Source organism: Globicephala melas, chromosome 4, assembly GCF_963455315.2.
Source record: "Globicephala melas chromosome 4, mGloMel1.2, whole genome shotgun sequence".
Taxonomy (NCBI): domain Eukaryota; kingdom Metazoa; phylum Chordata; class Mammalia; order Artiodactyla; family Delphinidae; genus Globicephala; species Globicephala melas.
Genome location: NC_083317.1, coordinates 144,690,094 through 144,713,181, shown reverse-complemented (window position 1 = coordinate 144,713,181; position 23,088 = coordinate 144,690,094). Strand labels below are relative to the sequence as shown.

General features: G+C 50.5%; 1 protein-coding gene across 5 annotated transcripts in view; it reads right to left on the bottom strand.

The window, feature by feature from the left end:
- RARB (retinoic acid receptor beta) overlaps positions 1-23,088 on the bottom strand; it is a 782,786-nt gene that overhangs the window by 27,685 nt on the left and 732,013 nt on the right. For all 5 annotated transcript variants that reach the window (XM_060298661.2, XM_060298662.2, XM_060298664.1 and 2 more), the window contains one exon: positions 5,232-5,392. In XM_060298661.2, the coding sequence (XP_060154644.1) occupies positions 5,232-5,392 (161 nt within the window). The remainder of the gene's footprint in view (positions 1-5,231; positions 5,393-23,088) is intronic.

Here is a 23,088-nt window from a genome sequence, read left to right as displayed (position 1 = left end):
TTAATGGCTTATACGCTATCCTCCAGCGCAGACAGTGCAGAGCTCGGCCCGTCTGGGGGGAGTGGAGGTGGTTAGGGGGGCCCTGGGTGGGGGCTGATCCCGAAACCAGGGGAGGAGAGAAAGGGAAAGGCTCGGGCTGGGAGGGGCCTCGCCGGCAGCTCAGGGAAGCGGAACACAGCAGAGGGGCAGAGGCAGCCGCTGCCCCCTGGCCCCCCGAGCACCGGCGAAGCCCAACCCCACCACGAGATCCAGTTAAAGGGCCACTTTGGTCAAGCAAACGGACGCCTTCCCGCTGCCGTGCGCTTCTCTGCTGCTTCTCTGACCAGCTACCTTCAGAACGAGGCCCGTAAATGGACTGGAATCGCGGTGTCTTTAAGCCCGTCTGTGGCAGCTGCAGGCACTACAGTGCTTCAGCCAGGGCTGCTTGTCCTTCTCAGCCAAGGAGGAAACGCAGAAAGCCTTAAAAGGGACGAGGAGCTAAGGTTCCCGGGGGTGGAACACCGGGGGCCCGGGTCCAGAGTCTCTGCCTGCCGACTGTCCTGAGAGGCTGATGTCCTTTCAAGCTCCACCTGCAGAATGCTCCCGGCGTCCACTGGGCATGCTCCTCCTGGAACAAGCCCTCCTCCGGGGCTCACCGGGAGCCAGGCCCTGCTCTAAGCGCTGTATGATGAACTCCCTCTAGTCCTCAGGACACCCGCACCTGGCAGCTGCGTCAGTGCCCACCGGCCAGCGCAGAGGCAGCTCGTGCTGCAGCCCTGGGCCCACCCTCTTGGGGCACCGCACGGCCTGAACTTTGTCTCCGGAAGCCTGTCCCCTGGTGAGAAACCCCAGAGGCTGAAAGGTGCTCGGCGTCGCCAGGACGAGGACGTGATGCGCGGGCCGGCGTCCACGGTCCACAGACACACGCCAACTGCCAGCTGGGCATGTCCATCCGCAGGAAGACGACACACAGAGGCCCCAACACACACGCTTCTAACCATGTGGCAACCGCCCTGCCACCGAGGGGGAGAGACAGGGATGGGGCAGGGGCGGGGCTCTGAGGGCCCCCAAGTGTTTCCTGGACGTCTGGCTAGAAGCGAGGGAGACGGTGCAGGACTTCCCTGAAGCTAATGTTTCAGGGGTGCTCCTGGACCCCTCCCCCACCAAGACACCTGGGCCAGGACAGGAGCTGGAGGGGACCCTCTGGACAGCCAGGGGGTCTCAGAATGCAGGGGCCTTGGTGGAGGGCAGGGTGTGGCCTGGGGGCACCAGCTGCAAGATAGAGGGTGTCCAGCGTTCCACATGCTAGATTCGGGGTGGCTTCGTGATCCTTTGGGTGGATTAAGGGCTCCTCACATCTCCACAGCCCCACCTCCCGAGCCCTCGGAGGGCAGCCCGTGTCCCGCAGGGCCTGTGAGGGGGTGCACAGCCGCACATGGCGGGAAGCGGGAGCAGACAGCCCAGGCTGGGCCGTGCCCCTGGGAGACTGCCTTGCTGTCCTAGCCACACTTAACGCTGCCAGGACTGGGCTTGTGGCTCCAAAAAATGACAAAGCATTCATACAGAGTCAGGAGGAGGAGACCTGTCCGTTCTGCATGTCTCTGGACCAGAAACAGTACAGGGCATGCCGGTATGCTTCCCTCATCTACCCTCCCCGGCAGCCCCACCAGGGAGTCACAGCTCCGACTCCTGTTACACAGATGACGAGCTGGGCTCCAGCGACGACGCCAAGGTCACGGAGCTCCCAAGCAGCACCGGCAAGATGTGAACCTGGGCCTAGGAAGCCCCAAAGCCCGGATGCCAGGGTCACGGTCGCCGAGGAAGCAGAGCAAACCCCCCCAGAGCTGGGCTGTGTACTCTTTGGAGAGTGCAACGTCCACAGCCCCACCCTGGTCCTCAGAGTCCCCCCTGGCCCCCTTGCTTTTCAGGAAGGTCACTGGTCAGAAGCCTCGCCAAAGAGCCCGGCGCTGAGCCTGCAGGTGAGCACCCTGTCCAGGCCCAGGCGTGGGGGGTGGGTGCCAGCTTCCTGCCCTCCCCTCTCGTTCCTGGGTCCTGACCAGGGTCCCAAATCGACCCTAATGAGGAAGAAAAAGGAGCTACTCTTTCAACGATCTGTAGGCGGGCAGCTAGCTGCCTTTCTAATTCCTCCCTGCCCATTTATTCCAAAGCCACCTGACAGGGATGCCAGCCGGGCAAAGGCACCGAAGTCCCCTCGCAGTGGAAGCAGCTGCCCGTCGACAAGCTCCTTATGGAAAGCGCTCGCCCCGTGGCCAAGTGCCTGCAAAGGATGTGTCCTGGCTGCTGCTCTTCGTTCACACCTGCGCCTACTTCCCGAAAGGACTGCGAGCTGCTTACAATAAAAACAGAGCTAGATCTGTGCGCAGAGAGAAGGGCTGGAGGAAGCAGCAGCGCCTGCAGGGCGTCAGGCCGCCCCGTGGTTAGGGACCGTCCCCTGGAGACGGGACGGGAACGGCCACTTTCCCTGCTGGATCCAAAGAGGCGCAGAAAGCCCTGCAAAGCGCTTAGGACTAAGGGCCCTCACTGGGGACCGAGGGGGCAGGGAAGGGGCGCTGGTGGCTCTCGGGGAAGCCCCTGCCTGGGGCTGGGAGCAGACCCTGAGACTAGGATTCCAACGCGAGCAGCTTATGTGGGCAGAGGTCCTGGGAAGCACTGGGAGAGGACTGGGGAAGGGCCGTGGGCACCGGGCTCCACCTTGTTGGAGAGCTTTGGGAGCCGTCGGGCCGGGGCTGCTCCCAGGAGTGTCGACCCCGCCCCCCTCTGCCCCACCGTGTGAAGCACGCTGCCCCACAGGCGCAAAAAGCCTCGAGGAAGCGTCGTGGGGCTGCAGGATGAGCCACAGGGATGCGGGATGCGGGATGCCAGCAGCGGCCCCACTGGCCTGGAAGCAGGTGAAATCAGACCTCGGTCACAAAGAGAATCCAGAAGGAGAGGCTCTCGGATTCCGCCAGGAGGCCTGTGGGAGGGAAGGTGGGGAAGGGCCCAGAGAGGCCGACCAGAGTCCCTGGCTGTGCTGACCCGCAGAGGGACGACGGTCCCGAGGGGGCGCTTTGGTCCCAGGCTGCACCAGGGCGTGTGTACTTCTGTTTGCCCTGCCCTCCACCAGACCAGAGTGGCGGCCACTTCACCTGGTGACCAGGTGAGGCAGAGTCTGGGACACGGACGAGGCCACCCTGACACCCCAACCCGGGGAAGAGAGCCGGGGCCCCCGGAGGGCAGCAAATGACCCCACGGGTTGTCTCTCACCGCGGGACCTGGCTTACAAGTTTCCACCTCCAAGAAGCCCTCCCTGCTGGGACTGTTCTCTTTTACTCTGTCTTCTGGAGGGAAAGTTGATTTATCCCTGGGTAACAGACCCGTCCTCCTAGCTAAGACGCCTGGTGTCCCCCGTCTCCACCCTCCTGAGACACGGTGTACCGTGTGGGGTTAGAAGAGCTGCCCCGGAGTCAGACTGCCCACGTCCAAGGACACCCGCTGGCTACGGGGCATGGGGAAAGTGACTTATTCCTCTGTCATACGGGGCGCTGCACCCGCCTCGCGTTGCCTCCGTAAGGAGTAAAAGAATTCACACAGCGAGAGTACGTAGCGCGGCCCCTGGTACGGAGGAAACGCTCAGTGAGTACCGGCTGTAATAATGATGACCGTAACAACAATAAAGACTCCTGATCACTAACCGTCGACTTCTCTCCACCACTTCAGACTGAAATTCAAAAACGAGGCCGAGGGAAGTGAAGTAACGCGCACACGGTCGCACGGCTGGTTGGCGGCAGAGCAGGATTTAAACCACATTCATTCCTAGCACCCCTGCTCCTGACTCACGGCGTCACCCGCCACCCAGGTCTCCGGGCCTGCCTTCCCTCGCAGGCCGACCTCAAGGCTCCCGATGCCGTCCCGTCCTGTGTCTGCTCTGGGCGCCCCTGTGCGCAAAGGGGACTCGTCCGCTGAGTCAACAGCAGGCCAGGTCAGCAGCTTCACAGACTGGCCAGCGTCTCTCCTTGTTCCTGACACCAGGGCCTGGGGGCCCAGAAAATCGTCCTGGGCCCCGCTACTCGAAGTACGCTTGTGGCCTTTGCTACTCAGAGTGTGGTCTGCAGACCAGCAGCACCTGGGAGCCTGTGAGCAACGCCCGCCCACACGTGCTGAACCAGAACCTGCATTTTAATGGCTGCCAGGTGCTTTGTAAGCTGGCGGAGGACTGGGGAGCAAGCTCTAGGTTCTTCTTCTCCGGACAGCTCAGCCAGGGAACTTGCGGCTAAGTCCAGCGCCAGCTCTTTAGAAGCTGGTGCCACCCACCGTGCAGCCTCGGTGCCCCACTTGCTGTTCTTAGGCCCCGCCCGCATCATCATTTCACCTTTTTATCCCCATGACCTTCCCTACTATTCTTTTTCTAGCACGTCTCAATCAAACCAGCAAACACTGCAATGCCTGGATTTTTAAAAAGCGCGTCTACCAGCATCTCGGGCGGGCAACGTGAGCCACTGAAGAGGCCAGAACAACATTCTAGTTGCACTCACTCATTCAGTCGACAAATATTACTGAACGCCACATGCTGGGAATACACGTCAGCGCACAAAACACATGCAAAAGCCACTAAAAAATTCAAGTACCTAAAGACATCTCCACCAGCACATCCAGACCAGCCGAAAAGGCCTCCTGCCTTGTGACCTCACCTGTCCCCCACCCCCTTCTCTTCACTTCTCCCTCAGCGAGGCCATTCCCAGGGGAGCACAGGGAGCAGAGAGGGACCTCCCAGCTCGGTCCCCCTTCGCTTTCCCGGTCCCCACCCCCAGACCTTCTGTGGAGCCAGACCCTGGGCGGGGTAGGCCCAGTCCCCCGGGCGGGCTCTTCCAGCTGGAGCGGGGACCGTGAAAGGCTCAGCCCGGCCCTCCGTCCCCGCTAGGCTCTGCACCGGCGTCCGCCGCCGGGACCCCCGGCCGCCTCCCCGGCCCTCCTCGGCCCCTTCACGCGGCTGTGGGTCCCCGCGAGCAGCAGCCACGGCTCACTCACCCTGGCCCGGAGCCTCGCACGTGCCCAACCTGTGCGTCCTGACTGAGCGGGAGGAAACAGCCACCCTACTCAGCGGCTGCTGCGACCCCGGCCCGGACGACCGGCCGCGGCCTCTCCTTCCTCGGCCTGGGCCTGCCAGGGTCGGGGCGGGGAGCGTGCGCACGTGCGCCTGCGTGCAAGCGTGAGTGCGAGTGGGCGTGCGCGGCGGGGTGGGCGGGGCCTCTCACCGTGGTGTACTTGCCCAGCTGGCAGAGCGAGGGGAAGGTTTCCTGGTGGGCTTTCCGGATCTTCTCCGTGAGATCGTCCAGCTCGGCCGTCATTTCGTAGCTCTCCGTGCATTCCTGCTTCGAAGGCTCCTTCTTTTTCTTGTTTCTGTCATTCCTGACCGCTGCAGACAAGAGAGCAGACAGACCAGAGTCATTCGTGGCCAGGGCTGCGCTACCCGATGCTGCCTGGGAAGGGATGGGGGTCGGGGGGAGGAGATCCGACCAGCACATCTCCCGAGGCGAGGGGGTGGCTGCCGGCGGACTTGTCTGTCTGCGCTGCAGCCGCCAGCTGGTTCCTAAGGAGAGCTCAGCTCACCCAGAGGGCCTAGAGCCTGTTTGTTCGGAGGGAACTTCCTATCTGGACTCGTTCCTGGAAGAATTTTTCCGGGCAGGTTCCCCGCAGTTCCAGAGGGGATGGCCTGAAAGGCGCTCCAGGGAAACCCCTTTTTCCTGGGAGACACGTCCCAGAATGGAGCCAGGGATTCCTAGCTGGGCCTTTCGGTTCATTTTTTTGCTTTTCAGTTTTCTGAATTAACTGGCAACTTTTTTTTTTTTTTTTTGGCCCCAGCTTGTGGGATCTTAGTTCCCCCACCAGGGATCGAACCTGGGCCCTCAGCAGTGAGAGCACAGAGTCCTAATCACTGGACCACCAGGGAATTCCCTTAACTGGCACTTTCGAAGAAATTCATCTCCAAGGGTATGGGATTTGGGGTGTTGTCCCTTCATGTTTTTCTGCTTCCTAAACTTTCTGTATTAGTCATACAGTCTTTTATTACTTACAGTTTTAGAAAGTAATAATCTATGCATCATGAGCCCTCAGCCTGGAAAGCTGTCCATTCATTCAACCTTTATCTGCCCGCAGCCCTCATCCCCACACTTTGTCTGGCCCTGGACCTCATGGGCATGGTCTTGGCCTCCATGCTGGGTGGTCGTCCCACAGAACAGCCTCTCAGATGACCCAGATTCGAGGAGTACTCAGAGCTCTGGCTCTGGCAAGGGTCTCCTGGGGAAGGAACCTGGGACCCAGGGAGGCTGACAGATAAAACTAGGTCATGCAACCCACACTGCCCGGGAACCCAGGGTTGCCAGGCTGGACACTGCCTGCTGTGTCTGCCACCACCCTGACCTGGGAGTCTGTGCTGCAAACGACCCAGGGCATGATCTGATCCGCTCTAAGAGGATTCGGCCTGGTCCTTCCTGAGAGCCCCGGGCGATCTGAGAGCTGGCAGGTTCCTGGGTCTGGGTCCACACCGTGAGGACCACAAGGCCGCCTGGGGCAGGAGCTGAGGGCAGGGTAAAAGCAAGGCACAGGCGCAGGGAGAGGAGAAAAGGTGAAAGGAAAGAGATGGGGAGGGAGGGAAAAGGGAGGGGGGGTGAGTGGTACTGAAAAACCCCGTGGTCCGTATAAGCGCCTCACACCTGCAGTGGGGAGGGTATTTCTGAGAATCCTCAGCATCGTACTGGGAGCCATGTCTACAGTGCCTCACTTCATCCCCTTCCCAGGTAGGCAATTTTAAACCCATTTTACAGACAAAGAAACGAAGCCTCAGAGAGGCTAAGGGATGTGCCCATGACTACCCAGCTGGCACGACCCTTCCTCGTGTCCACTCGCTTGTTTGTAACCAAGTGGACGCATTTGAGAAGAAAACCTGTGATTTTCTTCTCCAGGACTCTGAAATGACACTGTTCTTTGGCTCAGAACGTTTCCAGGACTAGGACGAGTGCATAAAGACAGTTTGAGGTATCTCAGCCTCACAGGAAGGCTAGCTGTGTGCCCAAACCACTCCCACAGGTGCAGGACACAGGTGAGGGCAGCATGGTTTAAAGCAGGGAGAATGCAAAAGTAAAAAAAAAAAAAAAAAAAAAATCCCTTTTGAAATCACATCAAAAAAATAAAAAAAAAAAATACTTAGGAGTAAACCTGACCAAGGTGGTGAAAGACTTACATACTGAGAACTATAAAACATTAATAAAGGAAATTGAAGATGATTCAAAGAAACGGAAATATATCCCATGCTCTTGGATTGGAAGAATTAATATTGTTAAAATGGCCATACCACCCAAAGCAATCTACAGATTTAAGGTGATCCCTATCAAATTACCCATGACCTTTTTCACAGAACTAGAATAATCCTAAAATTTATATGGAGCCACAGAAGACCCAGAATCGCCAATGCAGTCCTGAGGAAAAAGAACAAAGCAGGAGGCATAACCCTCCAGGACTTCAGACAATACTACAAAGTTACATTAATCAAAACAGTGTGGTATTAGCACAAAAACAGATATATGGATCAATGGAACAGAACAGACAGCCCAGAAATAAACCCACACACCTATGGACAATTAATCTTTAACAAAGGAGGCACTAATGTACAGTGGAGAAAAGTCAGTCTCTTCAGCAAGTGGTGCTGGGAAAGTTGGACAGCCGCATGTAAATCAATGAAGTTAGAAGACACCCTCACACCATACACGAAAATAAACTCAAAATGGCTTAAAGGGGACTTCCTTGGTGGCACAGTGGTTAAGAATCCGTGTGCCAATGCAGGGGACATGGATTCGAGCCCCGGTCCAGGAAGATCCCACATGCTGCAGAGCAACTAAGCCCATGCACCACAACTACTGAACCCTGTGCGCCTAGAGCCCGTGCTCCATAACAAGAGAAGCCACCGCAATGAGAAGCCTGTGCACTGCAATGAAGAGTAGACCCTGCTCACTGCGACTAGAGAAAGCCCGCACACAGCAATGAAGATCCAATGCAGCCAAAAATAAATAAATAAAACTTATATTGCAAAAAATAGAAAATGGTTTAAAGACTTAAACATAAGACAGGACATCATAAAACTCCTAGGCAAAAACTCATAGGCAAAATATTCTCTGACATAAACCAAACCAATGTTTTCTTAGTTCAGTCTTCCAAGGCAATAGAAATAAAAGCAAAAATAAACAAATGGGACTAATCAGACTTATACATCATCAAAAAGTCTACAAATAACAAATGCTGGAGAGGGTGTGGAGAAAAGGGAGCCCCCTAACGCTGTTGGCAGGAATGTAAAGTCGCACAGCCACCATGGAAAACAGGATGGAGGTTCCTCAAAAAACTAAAAATAGTGTTGCCATATGATCCAGCAATCCTACTCCTGGGAATATATTCGGAGAAAACTAGTTCGAAAAGATACATGCACCCCTATGTTCACAGAAGCACTATTTACAATAGCCAAGACATGGAAGCAAGCTAAATGTCCATCGACAGAGGAACAGATAAAGAAGATGTGGTACATATATACAATGGAATATTACTCAGCCATAAAAAGGAATGAAATAATGCCATTTGCAGCAACATGGATGGACCTAGAGATTATCATACTGAGTGAAGTAAGTCAGAGAAAGACAAATACCATACGATATCACTTATATGTGGAATCTAAAATATGACACAAATGAACCTATCTACAAAACAGAAGTGGACTCATGGACATAGAGAACAGACTGGTGGTTGCCAAGGGGAAGGGGGTTGGGGGAGGGAAGGGCTGGGAGTTTGGGATGAGCAGATGCAAACTATTATACAGAGAATGGATAAACAACAAGGTCCCACTGTATAGCACAGGGAGCTATATTCAATATCCTGGGATAAACCATAATGGAAAAGAATATATATATATAATGAATCACTTTGCTGTACAGCAGAAAGTAACAGCAGTGTAAATCAACTATACTTCAATAAGATAAATTAAAGAAAATAAAGTGGGGAGAATGCAGAGAACACGGTCAGCACAGGGGAGACAAGCCCAAGGCAGTGGGCATCTGCGTTCGATGGGGAGGCTGCGGCCGGAGGCCTTGTGAGCACCGTGGCTCTGAGGGCAGGTTGCCAGCCCCCCTGCCCCCCTGCCCCCTCCTGGCCCTGCCGAGAACCCTCTCCTTCAGCTAACACTGAAGTCCTGTCTGAGTAAGATGGTCCTTCTGAAACAGAGCCCCGAGGAGAACAGTTTGGCAGGTCCTCACAAACGTAAGCGTACGATCCGTGCAAACCTGCACACAAACGTTCAGAGCAGCGTGATTCCAAACAGCCCACGTGCCCATCCCCTGATGAGCAGAGGAGCAAAACTGGTCTATCCAGACAGTGGAATATTATTGGCCACAAAAAGGAATGCAATTCAGATACATGTTACAACATGGATGAACCTTGAAAACATGATGTCAGCGAAAAAAGCAAGTCACAAAAGGCCACGTATTGTATGGTTCTATTCTTAGGAGATGTTCACGATAAGCTAATTCACAGAAAGAAAGCAGGTCGGTGGTTGCCAAAGGCTGGGGTGGGAGTGAGGGGACGGAAAGTAACTCCAGTTGGGCCCAGGGTTCCTTCTGGGGAGATGAAAATATTCCAGAATTAGACAGCAGTAAAGCCGGACAACTGTGAGAATATATTACAAACCATTGGACTGTATACTTTAAGCTATGTGAATTGTATCTTAAAACAACAAGAACAGCCACAAAAACTCAAAGCCCCGGTGGGAGGCCACACCAACACTTGGACCTGCTTTGACCACGATGGCACCTGGACCGCCTGACTCACCCGCGGCAGCAACGCTGCTCACCGACCTCTCAGCGAGGGCCAGCCCCTCCTTCACGTAACTGAAGAACTCTTGCTCTCTAGATTCCACAGTGAACCAGCAGTGGTGGGCATTATAATTCCATGTCTCCACTCTAGAAACCCGAGGCCCAAGATCACCCTGTTTGAAACTCGTCAAGATTTCAGTGGAAGACATACAAAAGCAAAGACGGGGGCACACACAGTACCTGCGGTCCGTCCCCAGCACGCCTAAGCATCACCCACTGCCGCCCGGCCCACCCACGGCCCCCTGGAAAATCAAACTCAGAGGAGCAACCACAGCTCTAGAGGGTTATGCTCTGTGAGCTGCCGCCACTGAGCATCTGCACCCAGGCGGAAAGCAGAGGTGAGGTGGGAAGGGGACCTCGGAGAGTGCCGCAGGGCACCGGGTCGGGGGCACTCCTCATTTGCAAAGCCAGAGCTCCATCTGTTGTGCTCCGGGGCCCAAGCTTGGGGCACTCTCAGCGGCTGACTGGTTGCCAGAGGACTAGTGCATGACCTCATGCTCCCTTCCAGACGGCTCCTGCCCTCCCAAAGCAGAGTCCCCAGCCCCCAACTCTGTCCATCACCAAAGGATTCCTGGGACCACCGCAGACTCCTCAGCAACTGCAAATTGCAGCCACCCCGTGGGCGATAACACCCCAAGTATGTAGAGGCTCCTAAGTTGATGGATGGATTCTCTAAACACTGGCTTCAGCATTTTGCTTTGCTCAATGCTTTTGAACTGCTGTGGAGCACAGATGTGGTATCTGGGCCAGGCGGGCGGACGGCTGCCAGAACGTCCAGAATAAGGGATGCCTTCTATATCCAGTCACTATTCCAAATGCTTTTTTATAAATAAACTCATTTGACCCTCATGAAGAACCTATGGGGTAGGTGCCATTATGCCCATTGTACAGATGAGAACACTGAGTCACAAAATGGTTAAGAACCTGCCCAAGGTCACACAAACAGAAAGGATGGAGCCGGGATGGGACCCTGGCACATGGAGGCTTGATCACTGTGCTACTCAGCATGGCAAAGGAAGGGCAGGGGTGAGCCTGGAGCTGAGACGGTGGGGCCAGGCCAAGCTCCTGGGTAGTGGCTCTGCTGCCTGCCTGCTGGGCTGCGGCAGCCAGGTCAGAGAGGAGACCATCACAGGGCCCTCCCTGTGCCAGGGATGAAGCAGTGCAGGGCTGGGGAGGCGTCTCTGTCCTGTCTCAGGGGACTCATGTCAGCAGCCGCCAGGGCGGGGCAGGAGCTCGCCCCTGTGCAGGGCTGCAGTGCGGGGCAGGGGGCCACCCACAGTTGCTGCAGGGCCTGGGGATCTGATCACTCCCCACCCCAGAGCTGCCGGCCCCTCTTACAGCCTCTCTCCTCGATGGATGGTGGGCTGGGTGGGAAGGGTGAGTCTCCTGTGAAGCTTCTGTGCGCTAGTCACACAGGAAGGAGGATGGAAGCCCTTCCACGTGGACATGAGTGGACCTGTGGGCAGCACTGTGGGTCCGTGGCTGTAAGCGGCAATGGTGCTTTCAGAGAAGGCGGCTGGTAGCGGCACCACGTGAGCAGGTGCACCATAGCTTTGTCCATTCGTTCATTCACCAAATGTTTTGTGAGCCTCTGTGCCATCTGCCATGGGGATGGAGTGGAGACCACACAGCTGGCTCCTGCTGCCTCGGGGCTCACTCATGGTGGGAGACAGACATGAATCATGTGATAGCAGTGACAGTGATAGGACTGTTGGCCTCACTATTACTACAGATACTCAGACTCCAGTACCAGAGTGTTTTTTTGTTTTTTGTGGGTTCTTTGTTTTGTTTTGGCCACGCCGCACGGCCTGCTGGATCTTACTTTCCCAACCAGGGATTGAACCTGTGCCATGGCAGTGAAAGCTCTGAGTCCTAACCACTGGACCTCCAGGGAAGTCCCTAAAGTGTTAATTATGATAAGACTGAAAAGGCTAATACAGCTTCCCAGCAGCTCTGGGCGCTCGGTGAAGCCATTTATTCATATTAGGTCATTCAACGCTCACAGCCGCCTGACAGGGAAGTATCATTATTATGCCCATTTTGCACATGAGAAAACTGAGGCACAGAAAAGTAAGTAACCTGCCCCCTCCTGTTAAGTGATGTGGCGTGAACTCTGAACTCAGAAAACCTGGCCCCGGGGCCCTCAGCCGTATCTGTCGCACTCATATGTGACGCCACGATGTGGTGAGTGTCATGAAGGAGGCTGCAGGAGCACTGCGTGTGTGCACGTGTGCGTGTGTGCACGTGTGCATGTGTGTGTGTGTGTGTTGTGTGCGTAGGGGGCGGCGGGTGGTCCAGGATCGGGAACTGATGCTGGAGAAAGGGGAGGCGGGATGGGGGAGGGATGGAGGGATGGGCTGGTAGGTGGGGAGCCCGCCATGCTCTTCTCTGCAAGTCTGGTTTGGGAGGTGCTCAGCCCTGAAGGCCGCCTGCGATGTGTGAGGGGTGGTCTCTTCTTTCAGCCCGACTGCAACTGGCTGGCATGTGCCCAGTCCTGCGACGTGCCTGGGGGTTTGACAACTGCTTTCAGGCACAGTGCATCCCTGGGAGGGCCGGGGCGGGGGGCAGGAGGAGGGCACCTACTGTCACCTCTGCATCAGCGCCCCATCACGGTGTAGCGGGGCAATTACTCTTCCACATGGCCCTCCCCTCCTCGTCTGTGAGCATCAGGAAGGCAAGGGCCATATTTTACTCGTGTCTGCGTCCCCAGGGCTTGATACATCGTCTGGCCTATGGTGAAGGGTGAGCATGTGGCAGATGTGGAGCTCTGTTGGCCATCAGGGCCTGGGTGCAGCAACGCAGAGCTCACCTGAGCCTCTTTCTTCCAGAAATTAAAGGTCGCGTCATCAGCTCCGGGCCTGCAAGGGACTCATGGCCACTCTCGGCCCCAACAGTGCAGCCGATAAAGCGGCAGGCATGCAAAGCCTCACGAGTGTGATCGACACACCTGGTAGAGCCCGGCCCCGTGTCTGCAAAGCGCTTCTTGGACGAAAGGTGCTTCAGAAGATATCAAGTATTCTCCTTGTGAGGGCTAAGTGCCACAAATCAGATTTGGTGGCACAGAAGTAACATATTTATGATCCACTATCATATTGCAAATGAAATGAACGTAATAAAAGTGTCACTTATACAAATACCTCTGATGTACAGATCTCGACCTAGGAATATGAAAGCAGACACCCAAGCACTTTTTTTTGAATGTCTAATCATGACAATAAATGAAGTCATGTTCATTTCAACGTGTGCGCTTGTGCACGTATCTGGAATATTGATTCCTATGCACACAATAAAAATGTAATGCAGGAAACATGCGGAATTCAGAAACTTCACTTGGATTCAGGAAGAGATGAAACAACGCTTCACTAGTAATTCTTTCACATCAAAAAAAAAAAAAGGAAAGGAAAATACAATCAACAGTGATTTTGTCCACTAAAATTCTCTATAGTCAGTCTAGCAAAGGAAGCATAATGGTCTATTTATTCTTGTTTGAATATTAAAGTCTGGAATTCCTTCAACTTGACTTTTCACCTCCTTACTAACTATAAGAATAATGGACCACAGTCGGTGATGAGAGCTATCTGCTTGCCGTGAGTAGGGGAGGGTCTCTAACTAACATACAGATGTAGTTTCATCTCAGTTTAAACATCATTTTCTGAACTAATTATACACATGAACTTGAAGGCAGGTGGATCTGTAACTAGTAGAGAAATACATTCCCATAACTTCAGGATTTGCGGTTGGAACTCAAGCAATTAACAGAGCAGGTCCTACTGTGACCTTGCGTGGGTTGGGGTGAGTGAAACAGCCCTAATGTCAGAATTCCCTGTGCGGTGGAGACTGCGTCTTTCTCCCGATTCAGCAATAGCCACGGAGGCACTCGTAGAAATTTGAACAAATACACAGAGAAAGGAGGTTAGTGAGTGAGGTTGCAGCTAAGTTTTCTCCACTGCTACCAAGACACATGCCTCTGGACCAGGCTGAGGGCAGGGCACCCATGAGAGTCTGTTAAATGAATTCAGCCCCTGTGCTTGGACCTTGATTTTGGGGTTTTGAAATGGAGGTCAAAATAGCATCCTCCAGGGACCGCTCTAGTCTGCCACGTGGCAGCCTATGTGCAGGGATTTCAGAGGGTGATGTGGGCCCAGCATAAACGCAAAGTGTACGGAACGGCATGGCACTCGTGGTGACCGAGCAAGGGAGCATACTTAGAATTTTTAGAGAATATTAAATATGCAAGTCTTGGGGGGAACAGTCTGGACACAGCATGCTGAGAGTTTAACCAGGGTCGACCAGCCTAGCTCAGCTTCTTCAAGTTATTCCAAGCACTTACAGAAAATCCCCAAATATTAGAATGTACAAAGGCCAAATACGTCTTTTAGTTAAAGTGGTATATTCTACTAACAACACTTTGCAAATGATTTTAAACACACTTTCCTCTCACTGGTTGCTTTTACTTATGGAGATGTGATCTCCTCTCCAGGGAACTGTGTTCCTTCTGTTGCATAATCCCAAACACTTTCCTCCTCTGTCGGGGCTGGTGGGGGCAGCCTGGTGCGGCCGCGTTTATCTGCAGCAGGCCCAGGGTGGTGGGCATTCTTGCAGGGAGACTTGGAGTTTAGAGGCTCTGCTATAAGGGGCAAATCCTTTCCTTTGGAGAAGAGTCTTGGATGAACTATAGGAAATATCCTAAGTTTAACTCTGGAGACAAACACTCCTGCCTTATGCATAAAAGTAAGCACTTGGTCATGAGCAGTCAAGAAAGTGCAGGCGGCCTCTGGATGCCTTCCTCCACCACCCATGGTCCTTCTCTGCTCATTGCCTCTGGCAGCAAGGGGCCCTGACAAAGGATGGCTCTCACGAAATCTGTCCACTGGTGGTGGTGTTTCCCTGGCTCTGTCTGTGGCAGAGTCATCCAGTATGATCAGGGCTGAGATGAAGGACTTTACTGATGCTATAAAACTAGATGCTAAAAAATGGAAACTGAAGACACCAAGGCTGTGGTCCTTTACCTTTTTGGTTTTAATATTTATTTTATTTATTTATTTTATTTATTTGGTTGCAGCAGGTATTGGTTGCAGCAGGTGTGCTTCTTAGTTGCGGCCAGCAGGCCCCTTAGTTGTGGCTCACTGGCTCCTTAGTTGCGGCATGCATGTAGCATCTAGTTCCCTGACCAGGGATTGAACCCGGGCCCCCTGCATTGGGAGTGCAGAGCCTTAACCACTGTGCCACCAGGGAAGTCTCCCATTTGCCTTTTAATCAGGAGTAAACTCACACCCACTGCATGATCAACTCACGTCGTCTGTAAAAACTGCCAGCTTAGAAAAGGACAGTTCAGTCTCCACTGCCATAAACCATTTTCATGGGCAGGACATGCTTTATTATATAAGCTGAAGTTCCTTCTGCAGAGCTCAACTTGCCCTCTTGTGTCGGAGAGGCTGTTTAGTGGGTCTTTTTGACTCGGTAAAACTGCAGGCAGTCTGAGAGTCAGGAATCTAGAGTCTTAAAATAAGGGCCATGTATCCAGAGTGACATGACTGAACAGAGGTGTTGGTATAACCCTTTAGATTTTTTTCATGAAGACAAAGACTTCATTCAAAGCAGTATCTGATGGTGAGGTGGGGCGGGGGGCTTCATATAACAAAAAGAAATTTCCCGGCAGACTGTTTCAGATGAGCCTGTATCCTGCTCTGTGTCACATACATTCTTCACAGCAAGTTACAGGCTGTCATATCTTAAACAACAATCTCCATCATGATTTGTATGGAAACACAAAAGACCCTGAACAGCCAAAGCAATCTTGAGAAAGAAAAACGGAGCTGGAAGAATCAGACTCCAGGACTTCAGACTATACTACAAAGCTACAGTAATCAAGACAGTATGGTACTGGCACAAAAACAGAAATGTACATCAATGGGACAGGATAGAAAGCCCAGAGATAAACCCAAGCACCTATGGTCACCTTATCTTTGATAAAGGAGGCAAGAGTATAAATGGAGAAAAGACAGCTCGTTCAATAAGTGGTGCTGGGAAAACTGGACAGCTACATGTAAAAGAATGAATGTAGAACACTCCCTAACACCACACACAAAAACAAACTCAAAATGGATTAAAGACCTAAATGAAAGGCCAGATACTATAAAACTCTAAGAGAAAAACATAGGCAGAACACTCTTTGACATAAATTGCAGCAAGATCTTTTTTGACCCATCTCCTAGAGTAATGAAAATAAAAACAAAAATAAACAAATGGGATCTAATTAAACTTAACAGCTTTTGCACAGCAAAGGAAACCATAAACAAAATAAAAAGACAACCCTCAGAATGGGAGAAAATATTTGCAAATGAAGCAACCGACAAGGGATTAATCTCCAAAATATAAAAATATACTAACAGCTCATGCAGCTCAATATCAAAACAAATAACCCAATCAAAAAATGGGTGGAAGATCTGAATAGACATTTCTCCGAAGAAGACATACAAATGGTCAAAAAGCACATGAAAAGATGCTCAACATCACTAATTATTACAGAAATGCAAATCAAAACTACAATGAGGTATCACCTCACATGGGTCAGAATGGCCATCATCAAAAAAAATCTACAAGCGATAAATGCTGCAGAGGGTGTGGAGAAAAGGGAACCCTCCTACACTGTTGGTGGGAATGTAAATTGGTGCAGCCACTATGGAGAACAATATGGAGGTTCCTTTAAAAACTAAAAATAGAACTACCATATGATCCAGCAATCCTACTCAGGGGCATATACCCAGAGAAAACCATAACTGAAAAAAAATACACGCACCCCAATGTTCACTGCAGCACTATTTACAATAGCCAGGACATGGAAGCAACCTAAATGTCCATCCACAGAGGAATGGATAAAGAAGATGTGGCACATATATACAATGGAATAATACTCAGCCATAAAAAAGAATGAAATAATGCCATTTTCAGCAACATGGATGGACCTAGAGATTGTCATACTAAATGAAGTAAGTCAGACACAGAAAGAAAAATATCATATGATATCGCTTATATGTGCAATCTAAAAAAAAGGGTACAAATGAACTTATTTACAAAACAGAAACAGAGTCACAGATGTAGAAAACAAACTATGGTTACCAGGGGATAAGGGAGGGGGAGGGATAAATTGGGAGACTGGGATTGACATACACACATTACTATAAATAAAATAGATAACTAATAAGGATCTACTGTATAGCACAGGGAACTCTACTCAATACTATGTAATGACCTATATGGGAATAGAATTTAAAAAGAGTGGATATATGTATATGTATAATGGATTCACTTTGCTGTAGAGCAGAAACTAACACAACACTGTAAATCAACTATACTCCAATGGAAAAAAAAAGATCAATTCTAGCAGCCAAAGTTTTCACTCCTATGGTCCTCTAAACCCAATTAATTTTCAGAAAATGAATTGCAGTTCTGGTTGACATTCTCCTATTTTCCCTTTTAAAACATTTCTTAAAATAGAAATGAGGGGACTTCCCTGGTGGCGCAGTGGTTAAATGCAGGGGAGACAGGTTCAAGTCCTGGTCTGGTAAGATCCCACATGCCGCTGAGCAACTAAGCTGGTGGGCCACAACTACTGAGCCTGCGCCCTAGAGCCTGCGAGCCACAACTACTCAGCCCACATGCCACAACTACTGAAGCCCACACGCCTAGAGCCCGTGCTCTGCAACAAGAGAAGTCACCGCAATGAAAAGCCCGTGCACTGCAATGAAGAGTAGCTCCCGCTTGCCACAACTAGAGAAAGCCCGCACACAGCAAAGAAGACCCAACATGGCCAAAAATAAATAAATAAACTAATTAATTAATTAATTAAAAAAATAGAAATGAGGCACTTAGCTTGGAGAAAGTTCTGAGACACGGCCTCAGTGATTCCCCTGGGGCCACAGGACCCCTCAACAAGCCCTCAGAACCGGGCAGCAGGAGTGCAGTGCCAGGAAGGGCTGCTCACCTAAAGATGCCCCAGTGCGGAGAGGGTGTGGAGAAAAGGGAACCCTCTTGCACTGTTGGTGGGAATGTAAACTGATGTAGCCACTATGGAGAACAGCATGGAGGTTCCTTAAAAAACTAAAAATAGAACTACCATATGACCCAGTAATCCCATACTCGGCATATATCCTGAGAAAACCATAATTCAAAAACAGTCATGCACCACAATGTTCATTGCAGCTCTATTTACAATAGCCAGGACATGGAAACAACCCAAGTGTCCATTGACAGATGAATGCATAAAGAAGATGTGGCACATATATACAATGGAATATTACTCAGCCTGAAAAAGAACCGAAATTGAGTTATTTGTAGTGAGGTAGATGGACCTAGAGTCTGTCATACAGAGTGAGGTAAGTCAGAAAGAGAAAAACAAATACCATATGCTAACACATACATATGGAATCCAAAAAAAAAAAAAAAATGGTTCTGAAGAACCTAGGGGCAGGACAGGAATAAAGACGCAGATGTAGAGAATGGACTTGAGGACACGGGGAGGGGGAAGGGTAAGCTGGGACGAAGTGAGAGAGTGGCATGGACATATATACGCTACCAAATGTAAAATAGATAGCTAGTGGGAAGCAGCCGCATAGCACAGGGAGATCAGCTCGGTGCTTTGTGGCCACCTAGAGGGGTGGGATAGGGAGGGTGGGAGGGAGACGCAAGAGGGAGGGGATATGGGGATATATGTATGTGTATAGCTGATTCACTTTGTTACACAGTAGAAACTAACACACCATTGTAAAGCAATTATACTCTAATAAACATGTTAAAAAAAAAAATGATGCCCCAGTGCTCCACCTGTGGACACCCTCTGCACTGTGATGCCCCAGCTCCTCCATCCAAAGGTGGAGACTGCTCCCCAACCCCTGTATCTGGGTTGGCCTGTGATGCACTGGCCAGACAGAAACCAGTGGTAGTCATGTTGTGCCAGCCTAGGCCCAGAGAGATCCTGTGCTGGTCCCTCTTAGAGCATCACCCCTGTGTGGGAACAAGCCCGGGCTAGCCTGCTGGAGGAGAGACCAGCAGCCCAGCCAAAATGTTCCTAAATCAACCTAGAGCCAGCCTAGCCCTGAACCTGGGAGAGCACTCAGGCAAGATGGGCAGTACTGCCACCCATGCTGCAGCTGACCACAGACTTATGAGAGGGCCCAGTGAGCCCAGAAGTTCCACCCTGCTGATCCATGGTTTTGTGATCAATAACAAATGCTTACTGTGTCAAGCCACTGAGCTTTGGGGTGGCTTGTTACACAGCAATAGCTAACAGATACAGTCTGTGTAAAGGATGGGTTACACAGCAGTAGCACACGCCCACATGCTCTTTCACACATGATATATCTGAATCAGTGGTTGTGTTTATTCAGCAATTAAGGCAAAAAAGAAAACAATTTGTCATTCCTTCAATTCAAGGTTCAAAATCCTGCCCGCATCTGTTACAACACACATAATTTTTTTTCTCCTTAATTTCTAGTTTACTAGAAGTCAGCTAGGTTTTTGTATCTGCCTCTGCATTTAGTCTCTTGTAATATGTTCTTTTCATGGAATATATGAAAGAAAAGGGAGGTGTGTTTCAATAGACTTAGCAAATAATTGTGGATATTCTTGATACTGCACTAAAACTTTACAAGATTGTAATTTCTTTTTTTAAACAAATCATTTATGTATTTTTTAACTGAAGTATAGTTGATTTACAATGTTTGTTAATTACTGCTATACAGCAAGGTGATTCAGTTACATATATATATATATTTTTTTTCTTTTTTTAAATATTCTTTTCCATTATGGTTTATCCCAGGATACTGAATATAGTTCTCTGTGCTATACAGTAGGACCTTGTTGTTTATCCATCCTATATATAATAGTTTGCATCTGCTAATCCCAAGCTCCCAATCTATCCCTCCCCCACGCCCCCTCCACCTTGGCAGCCACAGGTCTGTTCTCCGTGTCCATGATTCTGTTTCCATTTCACAGATAGGTTCATTTGTATCACATTTTAGATTCCACATATGTCATGTGGTATTTGTCTTTCTCTGTCTGGCTTACTTCACTTAGTATGATAATCTCTAGGTCCATCCATGTTGCTGCACATGGCATTATTTCATTCTTTTTTATGGCTGAGTAATATTCCATTATATATATGTACCACATCTTCTTTATCCATTCCTCTTTTGATGGACACTTAGGTTGTTTCAATGGCTTGGCTATTGACAACACACATGAAGTATGGAATTAATGAAGACCCATGTTCCCCACGGGTCTTAAATAACATGAAAGGTACCCTGGAAAAGTGGGATGACATTGGGGTAAAATTCCAAAGGCCCAAATTTCAGCCCTTCATTTACTAACTGTGCAAACTCAGGGTGGTCTCTTAATGTTCCTGAGCCTCAGTTTCCCATCTGAAAAATGGAGAAATGAATTTTTCCATCATACACAGGGTTCGTAATATATATTTAGACATGTAAATAAGTGCAACACGGTGTAATGGTACGAAACCAGTGGGAGTCCTACACCGATCTGCTTATTCACCAAACATTTATTGAGTCCTGTAGCTACTGGAGTTTCTGAGTCAAATAAAGCATGGTTTCTCCCTCAATAAAATGTACATGATAGGTAGTGTAGACTCTAAGGGTTTGCTGTACATGGACTGCTTTGAAATGTGAAATGCTAAGACAGCAGGATAAGTAGACAGGAATAAAGTAAAGAAGGAAAATGTAGAGGAAGGGGGGAGAAAATGAGGGAGAAGAAAGAAGTTTTATCCACGGCAAGATCAGTGCTCCACCTGGGGCCACATCACTAGTGATTAGGGGAAAATGGAGAGAGGTAAACCGGACAGCTGTTAAATGTTCAGTGGTTTCATTTCTCATGGCAGGACTTTCCACGTGAAGTTGGCTTAGCAAACAGACGTGACCATGTTCGCTTCCTTGGGATCCAACTTTTTAGATATTGCTTGCCACACTCGATGAATCTTGTCTGAGAGACAGACAAATGGTCTGCGAGTCTGCCTGATGTTGGCCAAATACCTGCATATTGTCAAATACATTTTAGAAATCCAAATATTACAGAAATGGTCTACATGTGAACGTGTGGGTGTTGATTTTACATATTAGTTTAAATGAAAAACTTTAAGGCCTTTAAACGGTTTATGTCAGCCTGTACTCCCCTCAGTGATTCTCACTGGGGTCCTGCAAACACTAAGGTTTTCTAAGGGTTTTCAGAATCACAAAGGAAGTGCAGTGTTCAGTACTTTTGTTCTACATGCATTCTATTAATTTGAACTTTTAGAGAATCAGCGGTCCATATATAAGATGTATGCTAGCCCACTATTGGATATGATTAGTCAATTAACCATAAACTCCTTTCCTAGAAATTATGGATAAATTTAAACTTACTGTTAGTGTTTTAAAGGCTGGCTTAGCTCTCAAGGTTACTTTTAAAGGAATTGTTATAATGGGTGTGAGGATAACCATTTCAGTCTTAATGGCAGGTTTTTTTCTACATCCATCCATCTGTCCACCCTTCTATCCATCCATCCATATGTCCCATCTTTCCTCCATTGATCTGTCCATTGGCCTATCCATCCATTTGTCCATCTATTATTTCATCAATTTATCTGTCCATTCATCCATCTGTCCATCTATTTATCTGTCCATCCATCCATTCATCTATTTCTCTATCTGTTCAAATAGTTATTGAGTACTTACACTGTACCTGACACTGTGATTGATGTTCAAGAAACAAGAGTGAAAGGGTATCATTTCAAAAGACTTACATTCTAGTAAAAGATACAGTCACCTGAACAAAAACTATCATTCAGTGAGCTAGATGCCAGAAGAGAGGTGTTTAAACAGGAATACAAAATCTAAGCAGTAGGTTTTAAGATGGTATTTAGTCCCACAGATGCAGGAGCTGACGACTCAGCGTGTGGGCGTCATGACAACCCCTCCAGGAAGGGTTCTGGAGCTGCGCGCCCCCCAGGAGCTGGGTGTCCAGTGCACAGAGCCTCCAGAAGGGATGCTCAACAAATAGTTCATATGGACAGGACTTGGAGGGTTAGGGAGACAATCCAGATGAAGAGAACGGTGTGGACCAAGGCCTCAGGGTTGGGTCCGACACAGCCGCGCGAGGAAGTTAGCTCTGCGATGGCCTTTAAAGGGTGGGAAGAACCTTCTTCATGTGGGGGACATGAGGACATCCTTCCAGGAATGACCACCTCATGTCTGTAGGAGAGCAGGACGGCTGGTGCGACCAGAGGGAAAACTGGAGACTGGGGACAGGTGGGGAGGGAAGACTGGTTGATACACGGAAAGAGAAAGAAGGCAGGATGTGCAGGGTGGCGCCGGGAGGGAAATCGCAGGACCTGGTCACGGCTGGAGGAAGGGGAGAAGGGGACCCCTAGAGGTCACAGGGAGATTTTCACTGTGGCTCCCGGATGACGACGGTATGGCAAAGAGTCTATAGAGAAGTAAGGTAGCTTGGATGGAATAGCGAATTGAACACTCGGCAGGAAAATGATGAGCTGGGCCTAAGGGCAGGTGAGTGAGGAATCAGGCAGCCGTCCCAGAGGCTGCAGAGGCTCAGGTCAGAACCTCCCAGATGCCTGTCGGGGTCAGGAGCCGGGACGAGCAGCGGAGGGTGAGAGAGGAGAGCGAGGTGGAGCCGGAACTGCTCTCTGGGTGTGGCCTGTAGCGGGCGGGAAGGGGGGCGGGAGGCTGTGACGGAGCAGAGGGGCAGAGGGCAGGAAAGCTGGGGCGACCCAGAGTCACAGTGACTAACGGAGACAAGGATTCGGAGAAGCAGCAGAAGCCTGGCCGAGTGTCCAGTGGCGCCGAGAGTCGGAGGAACGGACAGGGAGCAAAGTTCACGGTCTGGCGACTGAGGAAGTGGTGACTTTCAAGAGAACATTTATAGCAGAGCAATGTAGGATGGAAGCCCCGCCAGAGGGCGGGGAGGGTTAAGAGGTGGTCAGGGAAAGCCCTTCAAAACCCAACCCAGGAAATAAACTTGGGTCCAGGCACTGGAAAACTTGTCTTTCTAGAATCAAACCTGTTAGAGACATCCGGGAAACCACCCATGCCTACAAACAGAAAAAGGCTGCGTGGATTTCCCAGAGAGTTTGCAACTGTCCGTCGTCGAGGGCTCCCCGGAAGGCTAACACACTCACGCAGGAACTGTCTATGCGGAG